At 44.8% G+C, this 17,553-nt stretch overlaps 2 protein-coding genes across 11 annotated transcripts in view; one reads left to right on the top strand and one right to left on the bottom strand.

The window, feature by feature from the left end:
* C20H2orf76 (chromosome 20 C2orf76 homolog) overlaps positions 1-10,997 on the bottom strand; it is a 54,946-nt gene extending 43,949 nt beyond the window's left edge. For 3 of the 7 annotated variants that reach the window (XR_013359082.1, XM_077861405.1, XM_077861411.1), the window contains exon 1: positions 10,867-10,996. The gene's annotated coding sequence lies outside the window, so the exon portion shown is untranslated. Of the gene's footprint in view, positions 1-145; positions 173-10,866 lie in introns of those variants that run through there. The other 4 variants (XM_077861410.1, XM_077861409.1, XM_077861406.1 and 1 more) reach the window with 4 other exon arrangements.
* On the top strand, positions 10,984-16,313 carry DBI (diazepam binding inhibitor, acyl-CoA binding protein). 4 transcript variants are annotated; one of them, XM_077861413.1, is made up of 4 exons: positions 10,984-11,142; positions 12,122-12,239; positions 14,511-14,573; positions 16,019-16,313. In XM_077861413.1, exons 1-4 carry the CDS (start codon positions 11,134-11,136, stop codon positions 16,090-16,092), a joined length of 264 nt encoding a protein of 87 aa, XP_077717539.1. In that variant the 5' UTR covers positions 10,984-11,133; the 3' UTR covers positions 16,093-16,313. The 4 variants fall into 4 exon arrangements, with proteins under 4 accessions (XP_077717539.1, XP_077717538.1, XP_077717541.1 ...); XM_077861412.1 differs by lacking the exon at positions 10,984-11,142 and adding an exon at positions 11,351-11,495; XM_077861415.1 differs by lacking the exon at positions 10,984-11,142 and adding an exon at positions 11,396-11,524.
* Positions 16,314-17,553: the final 1,240 nt, after the last annotated feature.

Here is a 17,553-nt window from a genome sequence, read left to right as displayed (position 1 = left end):
TACCCCAGGAAATACAGGTGGAGAGGATCACTCATTAGAGATCTTTTGTCTTTCAGAACTACCTGCCCCTACGAAAGTCCTCATGAATCAAAACCACCTGCCGAGTTTCTCTCAAATTATTCTAAGCACCTCCATTTACTGGTACCTGAATCTGCCGACTCCTGAAAGATGGCTCTGACCACGATATGATCACCGTCACCAGAACGGTCTATCAGAAACCTATCTCAGCTCTATGCCTCCCATGCAAAATACCTGTCAACATTTCTAGGTGTCTTCTCCACCTGCCCCCCCCCCCCCCCCAGCCATCCCGTGAGACAAATGCCACTCAGCTGGTAGCATAGACAAACAAGACAGATCAGACTGCCCTCAGGCAGTCCCTCCAAAAACAAGTTCCAAATGCAATGGTGTGTACTCAAGTGAAAAACCTAATGCTTACTAGCTGGCCAAAGGTTACACTGGAGGCCTCGACGCTTTGTATTCTCTGAGCCACAAGGGTCCTAGTCATAAACTGTAAAGGAATTTCTTTCCAAGGATACATGTGCACCCCCAGGCCTATGATTTTTGGAGAAGTCAGTATTATTAACTTGACTTCCTCCCCAAAACACTGTTATTTCCATCTTAGACCTGCAGGTGCTTTTTAAAACACCATGAGCAAGCTCTCAGGTAACCAACAAGCAGACCAACAGTAGCAATCACTCCAAAACTAATCTTACACAGGAGGAGCTTCCAGGAAGATTACCTGATTCATTAAGTGTACCCTACAATGAGTTTTCTAATTAGAAAAATGGGGGTATTAAATCTGTCCCCAGTTTTAGCTAAAGTCATCAGTAAAACTGCTTTGCAGTACAGGGCATTCAGGTCAGGATCACTTATCAGCCAGGCTTGTTATGGATGACAGAATCATTCTAGACTACAGAACTACATGCCTTACGAATATAGATATAAACATCCTTAAGATAGAGCAAATAGAATTCAGCAATATATACAAAGAATTATAGGTCATGACCAAGTGAAGTTTCTTCCAAGGAAGAAAAGCTAGTTCAATACTCAAAAAGTAATCAATGTAATCTACCACATTAAAAGGCTAGAGACAAGATGCATGGGTGCCTCAGTAGGTCAAGCACCTGCCTTTGGCTCAAGTCATGATCCCAAAGTGCTGGGATAGAGTCCGACACTAGACTACCTGCTCAGTGGGAAATCTGCTTCTCCCTCTGCCCCTCACCCTGTTCATGCTCTCTCACTCACCCTGCCTCTCAAATAAATAAAATATTTTTTTAAAAATTTTAAAACAAAAGTTTAAAGAAGAAAAATCACATCAATTAATGCAAAAAAAAAAAAAAACCATATGACAAATGTCTACATCCAGTCATGATAAGAACTCTCCAAAAAATAGGAATAGAGGGGACTATCTCAACTTGATAAAGCACATCCACAAAAAACAAACCCATAGCTAACATTATACTTAATGGTGAAAGACTAACTGCCTTCCCCTCAAGATGAGGAACAATGCAAGGATATCTACTCTCATCACTCTTTTAATTTTGTTTTTACTCTCATCACTCTTATTCAACACAATACTGGAAGTTCTAGCCAATGCAATATGACAAAAAAAGCAAATAAAAAAACACATAAATCAGAAATAAAACTGTACCTATTTGCAGATTTTTGACATGACTATCTATAGAGAAAATCCAAAGAATCTACAAGAAAAAAATACTTCTAGAAAAAGTGAGTTCAGCAAAGTCACAGATACAAGATAAACCTACAAAAACCAACTGTATTTCTACACACTAGCAATGAACACATGCATACAATTAAAAATACTATACCATTTGCAATCACTCAAAAGCAAATATTTCAGTATAAATCTAACATGGGACACCTGGGTGGCTCAGCAGTTGAGCGTCTGCCTTCAGCTCAGGGCATGATCCTGGAGTGCCGGGATTGGGTCCCACATCAGGCTCCCTGCATGGCCTGCCTCTGCCTATGTCTCTGCTTCTCTCTCTCTCTCTGTGTCTCTCATGAATAAGTAAATAAAATCTTTTTAAAAAAATAAGTACAAATCTAACAAAACATGTACAGGACTTATATGCTAAAAAATACAAAGTACTGATTAAATAAAAAAGGTCAAAATAAATGTTAAAACATAAGGAGTTCATACATTAGAAAACTTGAGAATAAATATATCAATTCTCCCAACGCTGATATACGAATTTAATACAATTCCTATCAAAATCACAAAATGATTTTTTTGTAGACATACACACTATTGCAAAATTTATATGAAAAGATAAAGGAACCAGAATAGCTAGAACAATTTTGAAAAAGAGGAATAAAGTTGGAGGAATCTGTTTACCCACTTTCAAGACTTCTTATATAGCTATGGTAATCAGGTCTATGTGGTATTAATGGAGGAACAGATGCATATACCAATAAAACAAAGAGAAAACCCAGTAAAAGACCACATAAATATGCACAACAGAGTACTGATAAAGGTGAAAAGCAGTAGAGGAAAGATATTTTTTCAACATGGTGCTGAAGCAATTAGACATCAGAGTTTTGTAAAAAAAAAAAAAAAAAGAACCTCAAGTGAGTGGGGGAGATGGGTTAAGGGGATGCATTTGCTGTGATGAGCACTGGGTGTCATATGTAAGTAATGAATCAAATTCTAAATCTGACTAATAAATACACTGTGTGTTAACTGGAATTTAAATAAAAACTTGAAAAAAAAGAACCTCAATCCAAATCTTACACCATATACAAAAATTATGTTATTTGTATTATTTGCATTTATAAATGCAAAACCATAAAACTTACCAAAAAAAGAGGGGGAAATTTTCAGGATGTAGGACTAGGCAAAGAGTTATTAGATGTCAGAAGTGTGATCCATAAAAGGAAAAATTGGTAAGCTGGATTTCACTCAAAATTTTTAAAAACTTGTGCTCTATGAAAGACTCTATAAAAGGATGAAAAGAGGGATGCCTGGGTGGCTCAGTGATTAAGCGTCTGCCTTTGGCTTGGGGCATGATCCTGGAGTCCCGGGATTGAGTCCCACATCGGGCTCCCTGCATGGGGCCTGTTTCTCCCTCTGCCTATGTTTCTGCCTCTCTCTCAATTTCAATCTCTCTCTCTCTCTCTCTGTCTTTCATGAACAAATAAATAAAATCTTAAAAAAAAAAAAAGGATGAAAAGACAAGCTAAAAACAGTGAGAAAATATTTGCCAACCATAGATACAACAAAGAACTAGTACCCAGAATACATAAAGAACTCTCAAAACTCAACATTGAAAAAATACAACTAAAACATGTACAACAACACAAAGAGACATTTTACAGAAGAGATATACAGATGGCAAAAAGCACATAAAAATAGGTTCAACATCATTAGCCATTAGGAAATGCAAGTTAAAATCACAATGAGATACGGCTACAAATCAAAATCCCTAAAATGAAAGAAAGTAATAACATCAAAGGCTGGCAAGGATGTGGAAAAATTGGATCTCTCATTCATTGCTAGTAAAAATGTTCACAAAAAATCTGTATATGAATGACGAGTGGCAGCTTTATTGGTAATGGCCAAAAAGTGGAAACAATATAAATGTCCTTCAGCAGACAGACTAAATGCACCAATCAAGACAGGGTGACTGAATGGATTAAAAAAAAAAAAAAAACTATACCCATCTATATATGACCTACAAGAGACTCACATCAGTTTCAAAGACACACAGAATGAAAGTGAAGGAATAGAAGAAGATAGTCCATGTAAATGGAAATGAAAAGCTGGAGTAGCAATACACATATCAGACAAAAGAGAATTTAAAACAAAAAATGTAACAAAAGACAAAGAGGAATATTACATAATGATGAAGGGGTCAGTTCAACATAGGATATAACATTCATAAATATTTATGGGCCCAACATAGGAGCCCCTAAACATATAAAGCAAATATTAACAAAGGGAGAAATTGATAATAATACCATAATAGTAGGAGACTTTAATACCCTACTTACATTAATGAATATATCATCCAAAGAGAAAAATCAATCAGAAAACATTGGCCTTAAACAACACATTAGGCCAGATGGACTATACAGATATACCATTTCATCCAAAGGCAGAGAATACGTTCTTTTCAAGTGCATATGAAACATTCTCTAGGATAGATCACATGTTGACCTATAAAATAAGTCACAATAAATTCAAGAAGATGAAAACCCAGGGATGCCTGGGGTGGCTCAGTAGGTTAAGTGTCTTCCTTCGGCTCAGGTCATGATCTCAGAGTTCCGGGATAGAGTCCCACATTGGCCTCCCTGCTCAGCAGTGGGGGGGGGGGGGGGGGCGGGGGGGGGGGCTGCTTCTCCCTCTCCCTCTGCTCCTCCCCACCACTCAAACTCTAGCTTTCACTCTGTTCTCTCTCTCTCAAATAAATAAAATCTTTAAAAAAAAAAAAAAAAGAAAATCCTATCAAGAATCTTTTCTGACCACAACGGTATGAAACTAAAAATCAATTATAAGAAAATTGGAAAAAACACAAACACATGGAGACTAAATAACCAATAAGTCAAACAAGGAAATCAAAAGATACCTGAAACAAATGAAAATGGTAACATAATTTTCCAAAATCTATGGGATGCAGCAAAGGCAGTTCTAAAAGGGAACTTCATAGCAATGCAGGCCTATATCAATAAAGAAGAAAAATCCCAAACAAACAGTCTAAACTGAAGAGAACTAGAAAAAGAAGAAACAAAGTCCAAATTCAGTAGAAAAATAAAAATCAGAGCAGAATTTAAAAATAGCAACAAAAAAAGAAAAAGATGAACAAAACTAAAAGCGGGTTATTTGAAAAGATAAACAAAATCAAGCTTTTAGTGAGACTAATTCACCCAAAAAAAACAAAACAAAGAAAGGATCCAAATAAATTCAGAAATGAAAGAGAACTTACAACTGATAACACAGAAATACAAAGGATTGGGACACCTGGGAGGCTCAGCAATTGAGCATCTGCCATCGGCTCAGGGCATCATCCCAGGGGTTCCAGGATCAAGTCCCACATCAGGCTTCCTGTGAGGAGCCTGCTTCTCCCTCTGCTTGTGTCTCTGCCTCTCTCTCTCTGCATCTCTCCTGAATAAATAAATAAAATCTTTTAAAAAAATAAAAAAGAAATACAAAGGATCAAAGAGAGTACTTTGAACAATTATATGCCAACAAATTGGAAAACCTAGAAGAAATGGATAAATTCTAAGAAACATACAACCTTCCAAGGCTGACTCACAAAGAAATAGAAAATATGAATAAACTGATTATATGTAATGAAATTGAACGAGTAACTTTAAAACTCTCAAAAAACCAAAAATTCTCAAACAGATCACTTCACAGATGAATTCTACCAACATTTAAGGAAGAGTTAGTACCCACCCTTTGCAAATTATTCCAAAAAATTGAAAAGGATGACATATTTCTAAAATCACTTAATGAAATTCAGCATTGCTATGATAACAAAACCAGATAGATACTACAAAAAAGGAAAATTACAGGTCAATATCCTTGATGAACACGCATCATGCAAAAATCCCAAGCAAAATATTAACAAACCCAATTCAACAATACCTTAAAAGACCATACACACAATCAAGTGGGATTTATTTTAGGCATGCAAGGATAGTTTAACATTATTTTTCCCCATTTTCTCTTCCTCTGTCTCTTTAACTCACTTTGAAGAGTTTATACAAATCAATCAATGTGATAAAGCAAATCCACAAATTGAAAGATAAAAATCATGATCATCTTGATAGATGTAGGAAAAGCATTTAACAAAATTCAACATCTCTTTATAACAAAAACTCTCAATGAAGTGGGGAGACACAATAAAGGCCATATATAACAAACCCACAGTTAATATAATAATAAAAAGCTTTTCCCCCCATTAAACAATTTATCACAACGCTACATCCACTATAATCAAAGTGATGCTGTTTATAGACATCATATAAACATTTTTATTGAGAACTGCTATGAAAAACAAGTATTTACTTGACTTTTTTTCCATTTGCTTCCACATAATAATGGCCAAGTTTATGTAACCAGTAATAAAGCTGCAAAAGCTCTTTTTTTTTTTTAAAGATTTTATTTATTTATTCATAAGAGACACAGAGAGAGAGAGGCAGAGACACAGGCAGAGGGAGAAGCAGGCTCCACGCAGGGAGCCCGACATGGGACTCAATCCCGGGACTCCAGGATCACGTCCTGGTCAGAAGGCGGGTGCTAAACTGCTGAGCCACCCAGGGATCCACGTTTGTTTGTTTGTTTTTGTTTGTTTTTAGTGCATTATCTCAAAATAATGTTTTTAAAAATGGCATTATCTCCAAAAGTATTATCGGCCAAAATACCTGTCATCAGATTTTAATATTTCTAATTTTCTTGTTGAAAGGCAATAAAAAAGCTCACTGGAGGGGCTCCTGGGTTGCTCAGTGGCTAAGCTCCTGCCGTCAGCTCAGGGCGTGGTCCTGGGGTCCTGAGATTGAGTTCTGCCATCAGGTTCTCCCCAGGGTGCCTGCTTTTCCCTCTGCCTGTGTCTCTGCCTCTTTCTGTGTGTCTCTTGTGAATAAATAAATAAAATCTTAAAAAAAAAAAAAAAAAAGCTTAATAGAAAATTCACCTGACAACCTAGTTTCAACGCATTAATCAAGGGTCTGTCATGTGCAAGTAGGAGCTAGGGAAACAGGCAAAATGAAAATGTAGATGTAGAAGAGTTTATACTTCTAATGAGGTTGAATAAGAACTACAGTACTGAACTCAAGATATCTTCCTAAGATGCTTCATTACTCCTATCCATAATCCTAAGTATTTCTAAACAAGATACAGGAGTCTCAGCAGCGTTTATGTTTACTTAAGTTTAAGTAAGTCTTCTCTCCTCTACTCCCAGCTAGAATAGGACACTTCTCCACCACAACCCCCTGCTCCTAAGCCCTGGTCTCCAAGTCTCAGCTCAGCTCAAACCACGTTAACTGGACAGAAACAGGACTCAGGAAAGGAGTGGCTTATACACAAATAAGTCACACACACGCTTAACTCACACCCAGCTTGCTACAAGCCCTCCCAATATAAACACCCAAAAGGAACAAAAGAACGGCAGAGGGTAAGGGCTGGTTAAGATGTGCAGATGCCTGGCCCCCAGAAAAGGAGTTATGCCATCAGAAAAGTTAAAGAGACAGAGGAAGAGAAAATGGGGGAAAATAATAAAAAGAGGGAAAGGAGAGAAAAGCCAAGCTGCATTCTCATCCCATCTCAGCTCTTACCTCACTCTGCCTTCACAAAACAAACGCCCCCAACTCTGCCCACCTCCTACCCCAGAAGTATTTCCAAGTGCTTCCTTTCCTTTAAAACATACTAATTTCCTCCCACCTTTGCTTGAGTCTTGCCTCAGGAATCACATTTCAAGAAGTGAAAATAAATACCAAATGGATGTAATTCATCATTTGTGAGTACTCCAGCCCTTGCCTTCTAGTAAAGCTTTACTGTAACTGTAGTCCTTTTTTTTTTAATGATTAGGTTGCTTTTAGAAATTAGAGGTTTAGCTTATATCAAGAAACTTAATATTAAACTACTATTCACACCCACTGGGCATGAACAGCTTTCACTTGTTAACATACTTTGCCCATCTAGCTTTACAATGAGACCCAGTAGCTGTGAGTAGTTGAAATAGGCATCCCAAGGATGTGAGGACAGGTTGCAACAATGACAAGAGCATCTCTATGAATGGGGACAGTAATTAGGCTGCATAGGGGCTCATCAGGTTCCCCATCTTCCCTTAATATTTCAGGTGTTCTGTTTCCAGCTGGGAGTGACACAAAGAGATTACATGGTCTTTGCACCAGAATTCATCTACTAAAATAGGCTAAAGACTATTTACCATAGCCTATAGTTGCACATTCAGTTTTTTTTTTTAGATTTTATTCATTTATTCATGAGAGACAGAGAGAGAGAGAGAGAGAGAGAGGCAGAAACACAGGCAGAGGACGAAGCAGGCTCCATGCAGGGAGCCTGACATGGGACTTGATCCCGGGTCTCCAGGATCCCGCCCTGGGCTGAAGGCAGCGCTAAACCGCTGAGCCAACTAGGCTGCCCTCAGTTCTAATAAACTTAGTTTCCAAGTTCATGGCTAATCAGAATGACTACATTTCAGAGAAAGCAAAGAACTCTATTCATCACCTGCTATTTGCTCAGTGCCTAAGGAGTTCCAGGGACTTTGAGACAGAGTACTGACCAATACAAGGTGATCCCTATTTTCCCTGCTCATATAGGGGAGAAAGATCAGACAGAAGAATAAATGAATAAAAATGATTATAAATAAAATTATTGCAAAGTGTGCTAATTGCTAGCAAGGATATAAACATAGCTGAGGAACCTGCATTTTCTGGGGATGTGAAGAGCAATTTCCTTTCCAATGCTATGGAAATGTAGGAATAAAAATTCATAATTTAGGGGATCCCTGGGTGGCTCAGCGGTTTAGTGCCTGCCTTTGGCCCAGGGTGCAATCCTGGAGTCCCGGGATCGAGTCTCACGTCGGGCTACCAGCATGGAGCCTGCTTCTCCCTCCTCCTGTGTCTCTGCCTCTCTCTCTCTCTCTATCATGAATAAATAAATAAATCTTTTTAAAAAATTCATAATTTATTGAGCCCTCAATATGCTCTAAAATTTACTTTAGAAAATAAATCTCAAGACGCTGGCTTATTATCATCTCTTTATTTTAAAAGCCAAATGTCATTCCAATTGCCTAGAATAGAAGCAGTAAATGGAGGCCTTAAGGGAGCATTTGGAAATTACCCAAAATGAGTCCCTGAGGAATGAGGGAAGGAAGCAGGACGTGGGCTGAAGAATATGCTCAGCTATTTCAAAACCTGGCCTAAAAAAAATAATAATAAAATTAAATTAAAAAATAAAAAAAATAAAACCTGGCCTAAGATGAGCCCCATGCAAGCAAGGAAAATCACTTAGCACCCTGCTCCCTGGGACCCACAATCCTTACTAGCTACATACTTAAGTTGCATTAAGGAACTTTTGTGGACTCACCCCAGCACAGAAACACCATGTGGAAAATTGGTTATGGGTTTGTTGTTGGTGGTGTTGTTTTTAGGAAAGTGGAGTATATTCCAAACAAGTAAGCAACAAATCAACTCCACTTAAACCGGCGATTGCCAAGTTAAAACACTAGCCTTGCTTTCTGCGGTGTCCAGACAAAACTACATCACATCAACCAATATTTGAGGAATATAAAGTACATTGTTGGAGTTACCTAATCTTCTCAAGTGTGCTAAACACAATAACCTAATGTTAAAACCTATGGACTTTAAGGTACATTTGACTATACATCTGACCCACACAGACAATAATCTGAATTTCCATCAAGAAATCTGTAAGCACTAAATGATGGAACAAAAAAAGAATCCAGATTTCATCTGTACCTCAGAGGGGGAAAAGAACAGCTTTGAATTGTCACTTTGCGGGGGGGGAGGGGGGGGGAAGGGGGGGGCGGCTACATTCCTTAAGATTTAAATGTAATCTCCCCAAATTTAACTCCAAACTTTTTGTTGATACTTGTTTGGCTTTGCTTTCTCTACCAAAATTATTCACAGACTGAAGCCTCCAGATCTGCTGTCTGCTACTGCATCTCCGCTTCTTCCCATTTTATAAAGGCTGGACTACCACTAGTTAGGAAGCTGTATCTGAAAGCTTCCGCCAGGCCTTTCTTTCTAAACACCTGTCACTGTAAATGAGGGGAGGGGAAGAGGATTTATAGTCTAGTCCTCTTGATGCAAATTGGAGGAATGACCTCCAGAGAATTTTCCATCCATTTCCTCCCTTCACCCAGCTCTGGAACCACCAGAAAATTCTCATCAACCTCAAATTCTGGCATCCACCTGTGCTGCTCTTTCTGTCCCCATAGAGAACATCAGCCTCCGTGACAGCTTTGCAAAGATGAGCTTCCCCTCAGTCTCATCATTCTGTGCCTACCAGCCTCTGGCTTCCCATCTCAAAATAAAAGTCAAAATCCCCAAAGTTCCTATAAAGCGCAAGCTCTGCATCGTCTAGCCGGCCTGCGCCCCTTTAACTCCGCGGTCTCATCTCTTTTACCCTTTGACTCCACTCCTCGCTCACACTTCTACCCTTATTTTCTGCCTGGAACCCTCCTTCCCCTCCTCGAGGGTTTTGTTTTTTTTTTTTTCCCAAGTGTTGTCTTCCCTTAACCCTCCACCTCCCGTGGAAAACTGTAAACTTCCAACTCCCTAACCCCCTAACAATCTTTCTACTTATTTCACTCTCGTCCCCAACATAAGTGGCAGGAATGTAGGTTTCCTTAACTGCTGTGACCTCACGGTCTAAACGAGGGCAAGTCCGGCAGCAAAGAGCTCAGTAAACATTTACGAACGAAGGAGAGCCACTCGCTCAACAGAGACTTGCTGGGAACCGGCTCCAGGTCACGTTTGCTAAGACAAGACAGGGGCACGGGCTCTACGGCACCCGGTAGAGCAATTCACGATCAAACGCGCGGGGCCGGTCGCAGCGCGCCCCAAGCTCGGGCGGAGCAGGCCTCGGTTCCCGCATCCCCCGACCGCGCAGGCCGCAGGCGCCGCCCCGGGGCATCTCCGGACCCTCCCCGGGCCCGCGGGGCGACCCGTCCGGAGGCGCGACTTCCGGGAGACACGAGACCCGTAGAAGTCTCTGCCCTTCGGCCGCCGCCCGCTCCACCCCGCCCCCGGCCCTCCCCGGCCCCCGGCCCCCGACCAGCCCCCGGCCCCCGACCCGGCTCCGGCCCTCCGGCCCCTCCGGCCCCCGCCCACCCGGCGCCCGGCCTCCCCGCCCCCCACCTGCTCCCGGCGTCCCGTTCGGCTCCGCACTGCGAGCGCGCGAGCGAGCAAACCCACGTGGGTTGGGGCGAGTCGGGCGGCGCGGCGGCGCTGGGCACGCCCCCCGGCCGGAGCTGGCTGCTGATTGGCTGCTCGGCGCCGGCCCGGGAGCCGCCCGGGAGCCGCCTGCGGCTGCGCCTCTAAAGGCCCTGCCAGCCGAGCGCTGCGCCGCCGCTTCCTGCTCTTCGCCGCCCCGCCCGCCGTCCCGAGGGCTCGCGACCCGCCAGCATGTCTCAGGTAGAGGGCTTGCCTCGCCCGGGGGCCGCGGGGGACGAGGCACCCCCGGGCACGGCTCCGCGGGCTCTCCGCCCCCCGGCCCCGCCGCGCCTGCTGGCCCCCGCCCAGCTCCGACTCCCTGCACGGGGCCCGGGGAGCGGAACTTAGGGACGCGGACGCCGCTGCGCACCCGCAGCTGCTGCCAAGTTGCCGGGGGGCGGACTCGGCGGGGAAGCCGGGTCAGGGGTCGGAGGGGAGGGTCCTAGGTGGAAAGACGATAGGTCGCAGGGCTCCGTGGACTGAAGGAGCGAGGGGACGAAGTTCTCCATCCGGGAGGTCAGGGCAGCAGGAGGGACGCCATGCGGAGCGGAGAAGTAAGGAAGTCCCGGCTGACCGCTTGGAGGTCAGGGCACGTAGGGGCTCAGCGTGCAGCGGGCAGGAAGGGGAGGGCTTGGGGACAGATAACCCAGAGGCCTTTTCCCTTCTTCCAGTACAGCCGCTTTTCGGAGATGGAGTTGTGAGGCCTGACCTCCGATTCGTCCCACCTCCCTCCAGTCCCAACAGTGGGATAGAGGTCAGCGCTGAGCGCCCAGTCCCGGGGGCTGCTGACACCGCCGCCCTCAGGCCCGTGCCCTTCTCACCCGATTCGAACCCGCCGTGCTAGCCCTATCCACACAGCAGGGCTTTCTGGGGACCCCGGCCTGACCCAGGAGTGGTCAGGCAGTGACCACGCTGGTTTTTTCAGGGAAGTACATGCTTCCTTCACCACTGCGTTCCTAGCACCTGGCACATGGTGCGGTGAGAGCGTCCAGTACCTATTGTCCATCAAACGAGTGAACCGATGTGCTGCCCCTCCTCGTTCTGCTGGGTCTTTCTGCCTGCCCTGTTGGGAAGATAAGACCCTGCTTTTCCTCACGGGCATGGCAGGAGCGCTGCCTTTCCAACGCGTCTCTCCCCGTTACTGAGCTCTATTTAGCCCTCTCCTCTCCCTCATGTTTAGGCTGAGTTTGACAAAGCTGCCGAGGATGTTAAGCACCTCAAGACCAAGCCAGCAGATGATGAGATGTTGTACATCTACAGCCACTACAAACAAGCAACTGTAGGTGACATAAACACAGGTATGCTGAGATGAGCTTGGGAAGGCCCCTACTCATCAAAGCAGGCTCAGCAGCCTTGATGAGTGCTAGTACTCTTAATCTGTGGGGACTGCACACTCAAAACCACCCAGAGTCCGACTCTTCACGTGGGACATGGTAATGGCCCATGGGGTCCTCCCCCAAAGATCATGTTCCTGAATGGGGCTCATAGACCCTGCACTGTTCTTGGTGGCTCAGGTACCAGAATTCAAATCCTAGTTTTGGAAGGGCTTTACCAGTTACCACCAGCATTTTCTATCAGCTTGGGAGGAAGCAGAGACCCCAGCCTGGAAGAGATGTGGTCCAAGCTGTCAACTCTGTAGCAGCTCTGTTACTAGACAGAGCTTTGTAGCAGCTCTGTTGTAGCAGCAAGTAGCAGCTCTGTTGAACCATACTACTTCCACCCCAGATAGGCAGGATCAAAATCAGAGCACTTGGCAGCTGGGCCAAGTTCAGATATCAGGAGCAGAGAAGCAGCTGGCTTCCTGTGGCAGATCAGAAGCGTTTTTGCTGACCATGGTTCCTCCTGACTGTTTCTTCCATATTGAAAACTCTTGGTGCAGATTTTGATGCGTAGTTTAGACTACCGTATTCTGAATACAGTCTTTCCTGCTTTGGACAGTTTTTATTCTGCCTCCTAAATGCCTGAAGCTCAGGTGTGTACTGAGGCAACAGCATGATGCAATCTATGCAGGGACTCAGAGGCAGTGGCCGTGGCAGCCTAGAAGGAGGTCACTCCACTCCTCTGTTCAGGAGGAGGGTGAGTATGGCCAATTCCACTATACTTGGGGTGGGCAGTGGATGGAGCATGTGGGTGCCTGCCAGCCATCTGGAAGCAGGAAATGGTGCCCAGAGCTAAGGATTATGAGCAGTGCCAAATCAAAGTTACCAGAAAGGGCTTAGCTGAGAGAGGCTTTGGGGCAAGGGTGAGTTCTATGTTGGGTTTATAAACTCTATATTCTCCTAAGGAGGAGGAGGCCATTAGGTCTCCTATGAAGTGAGGGTGACCAGAGGGGCTGAGATGCTTTTCTGCCAAACAAGATTTTCCCAGACACTGGCCTCTGCCCTGCTTTTACATGATGAGTATGTGGACTGGCTTCGGGAAATCTGTCGCTTCCTGACTGGGAAGGCATCAGCTCATTCTAGGGCTGCACTGTCCAATATAGTCACTACTACGTGTGGCTATCTAAATTTAAATTGAAAATAGTTAAGTAAAATCCAGAGCTCAGTCCTCAGTTGTACAAGCCACATATCAAGTGCCACAAGTGGCCAGTGACCCTGAATTAGTGCAAATGTGCATATTTCCATCATCACAAAAAGGGCGGTTGGAGTGTGCTCACTCTTCCTACATGATGACTCTGTAGGTGCCTTTTCAAGCATCCCTGGGAATGCTTCTCTGAAAGCACCTGGGGAGTCTTGATGTTTCTCAGACACCGTGGTCCAGGCCTCAGGCACTGAGATTGCTCCTCTTGCCTTTTTTTCTCAGCATGGCAGTAAAATAGGTCAGCAGGGAAGTAGTGAGTATGTTCCCAGGTGCCGCTGATGACAGGTCTGGAAGCATAAAATCATGATATAACCTAAAGAATACTTTGCCTTTGGGGCGGGGTGAGGGGACGCCCACAAATTAACAAGAATTAGACTAACAATTTGGTAGAAAAATGGGGCCAGGATATGAACAGACTGTTCACAGAAAGAGTCACCAGAAAACTGATAGCAGTAACAACTGAAGGAGAGAAATTGGGTGGCTGAGAGCATGGGTGGGAGGGAAGCTTTATGGTATTCCCTTTTTAGCATTTGAAGTTTAAGCCTTATGAAGGTTGTAGTATTTGTTTAAAAGGAGAAATTTTGGAGTTATTTAACTTTTTTTTTTTTTAAGATTTTTATTTATTTATTCATGGTAGACATAGAGAGAGAGAGAGAGAGAGGCAGAGGGAGAAGCAGGCTCCATGCTGGGAGCCTGATGTGGGACTCAATCCCGGGACTCCAGGATCATGCTCTGGGCCAAAGGCAGGTGCTAAACCGCTGAGCCACCCAGGGATCCCCGGTGTTATTTAACTTTTAAGACAAAGACTGCCTAGTGATGAGAACAGTTTTCTCCCTGTTTTCTCTAGAGCTTAAATTTGGATTTCTGTACATCTGGGTTTCTGAAGGCAGAACCCGCTATGTTAGACCCACTTAACAGAGCCAGGGAACAATAATGTTCTCCATTAGACCTTGAAGCAGATCTAATGTCTTTTCCTTCTCTTGTTTCAGAACGGCCTGGGCTGTTGGATCTCAGAGGCAAGGCCAAGTGGGATGCCTGGAATCAGCTGAAAGGTTATTGTTCCTAATCCATTTCCCTAGTCTGTGAAGCCCAGGGATAAAATATTCTCCCTTATGGAGTGTAAGGGATGAGGAGAGAAAACAGAGTAGATGAAGGCACATGCTAGAAACCAGCCTGACCCAGCCAGAGTAGGAAAAAAAACTGGGCCACCTACTTTTTCTCCTAATATCATGTCTACCTTCTCCAAGAACACCATCTCTGAGCAGTGGTATCATCTGGAGAGGAGGGGCTGGGGACCAGGTTACTTAAAAACAGACTGGGGTGGAGTGGGGGTGAAATAGTTGGCCTGGGCTTTATATGTATTCACAAGAAGGAGTGGTTTCCTGCCCATACCTTCCTCTTCTTCACAAGGCCAGGCAGTGACCCCATCCCCACCCCCACCCCCCCAGCTCAAGCAGCCCTCCCCAGCTCCTTTGCAACCAGAAAGGCACATAAAGGAAAGGAATGAGCTAATGTGTGGCAAGCTGCTGGCACATCGTAGGCCCCATGAATGGAGCTATTATATGCTAAGCAACAGCAGCCAAGAAGTATCCCAGCTCCGACTTCATCACGTGCCACCTGCGGCAGCAAGACCCAAAAGTTGGCACTGAAGTGCCTGCCAGCTTTTGTGTTCTCACTAGCTAGTTTCTGAATAAGTCCTCTGTCTTCCTGCAAATGAAAAACCCTGGGATTCAAAAAAGGCCAGAATACAATAAATACACTCCTAGGATTTGCAAGTAACTAGAACAGGAATGCCCATCTGACTGCCCATTGTCACTGGCCATTCGTACATCAGCGTCCAGGCACTCTGCAGTGCTTCAGAAAGCTCTCCGATCCCCAGTGTCTCTCCTCCACTGCAGAATCCAGGAAACTGGGTATTACTGCCTCTGAGGGACATGGTCTGTGCCCTTTGGACTGCAGTGTAAAAGTGAAGATCTGCCTCCTTCTCCTGCACAAGCCAGCTGCTTTTGCTCAGAGTTCTCAAAACTTTTCTCACAACTTCTCTCCAGGGAGAATAGGGTTCCTGGCTTTTCTTTTTCACCACCAGCTTAAATCTCTGATAGAAAATCAGCCCCGAAGAGAGAGAGGTCAGAGCCAACCACAAGAGTCCACAGGACCAGTAAAATCACTGCCGCTCCCCACTTTTAAGCTTTCCTACCTGTCTGGATTGTCCAGCCTTTCTTCCAGGGCTCAGGTTGACACTCACTCAGATTAGGAGACTCATGTGGCCAGTAGACCAATGACAGTCCTCAGGACAGCTGGACACAGTAACGGGTTCAGTGCTTTATGGAGCATCCACTGTGGGCTGAACTCCTTAAGTATTTCAAGTTGAATTCTGGCCAAGTCTGTGAGGTGCAGGGAATAGAAACCCTACTTGACAGGTGAGAAACTGGGCTTTAAGTCTGCTGTTTTTCTACCATGTTGCTCCTCTATAAATAATCCTGTTGATCTCTTACAGGGACTTCCAAGGAAGATGCCATGAAAGCTTACGTCAACAAAGTAGAAGATCTAAAGAAAAAATACGGAATATAACAACTGGATTTGGCTGCCAGCAGTGCATTTTGTCTAAACTGATCTAATGCCTTGTTTTTCTAATACTGTAGATGACATGAAATCATGCAAATAGCCCGTTAACCTAGGTCCTGAAGACCATGCAGGACATGGCTCCAACAGAGTAGGGGCTGCCATGGTTACTGACCTGCACTGAGTAGTTTTTATCCAGAAATCAATTAAAGTTGCATTTGTTACTTTAAGTCTTTGGTAGTCTGGGTCCTTGAAATAGTTTACTCTGTTCTGATTGCTCTTCCTCACTTCCTTCTTCTAAAGATGGTGTCTGGAAGTGTTTGAGCTCGCCCTCTACTCTGCTGGGGTGCAAGGTAGGTGGCCTGCCTCTTCCAAGCCTGAAGCATACCTTTGGTGGGGAGGAAAAGGATTACAGAACTAGCCTTCCTTCCTCCTTCCTTCCCCTTCCTCCCCCTTCCAGCCACACTGACCAGGTGGGCTGGCTGAGACTTTAGGCCAAAGGACTGCCAGCCCTCTGCTGGGGACATTGCTGACCTCAAGCTCTGAGGAAAGCAAAGTTGGCAAGTATTTGAGGTTTGTCTGAAGCCCCTCTAGTCCACAGTTCCAGAGCAAAGGAGCAAGGCTAGAAGCCCCAGGCAGGAATAAACTGTGCATCTGCCAAAGAGCATTCCCACAGTCCCAGGCCCATGGGCAGCCAGACCCTAGGCAGCTCAGCAGACAAAACCGAGTGGGGAGACAGGTGCTCAGCAGGGAGAGGGGAGACCAGGACCCAGAAGGCAAGGGTTTAAGGTCACACGAAGAGAGGCTAGAGCTTGACCCCTGTGTTGGGTGTAGGTTGTTGGAAAGTAATAAAGAGGGATGCCTGGGTGGCTCAGCGGTTGGGCACCTCCCTTCAGCCCATGGCGTGATCCTGGAGTCCTGGGATCAAGTCCTACATTGGGCTCCCTGCATGGAGTCTGCTTCTCTCTTGGCCTACATCTCTCTCTCTCCTCTCTCTCTCTCTCTCTCTGTCTTCCATGAATAAATAAAATCTTAAAAAAAAAAAAAAGACAGACAATTGGCAGGCCCTCCCTGCTAGATGTTCTACTCCAATCACTCCCACAGTCTTGGTGAGGAAGGAGATGCTGTTCCCATTATGCAGGTAAGGATGCAAGGCTGAAAAGGGGTCAAGGGAGAAGCTCCTTGAGGCCAGCCAGCTCTCTCTTCTCTCCGAAGCCCATGTCCTGGTCTTAGACCTAGTTCAGCCAGAAGAACATCAGAGTGCAGGGATGCATCAGAGTGCAGTGACTTGGCCAAGGCCACTCAGCTGGTGAGTAACCTAAGAGCTAGCATTCACACGCACATCTTCCTGGCTCAGTGCCTGCACCACACAAGGCAGCCTCAGGCGTGCTCCGTGCTGGAATGGGAGAAACCGGAACGGCAGGGAAGGGCAACTGTCTGGTATGGGTGGCGGCAGCATACCTTTGATGG

Source organism: Canis aureus, chromosome 20, assembly GCF_053574225.1.
Source record: "Canis aureus isolate CA01 chromosome 20, VMU_Caureus_v.1.0, whole genome shotgun sequence".
NCBI lineage: Eukaryota > Metazoa > Chordata > Mammalia > Carnivora > Canidae > Canis > Canis aureus.
This window is presented reverse-complemented; position numbering and strand designations above follow the sequence as displayed.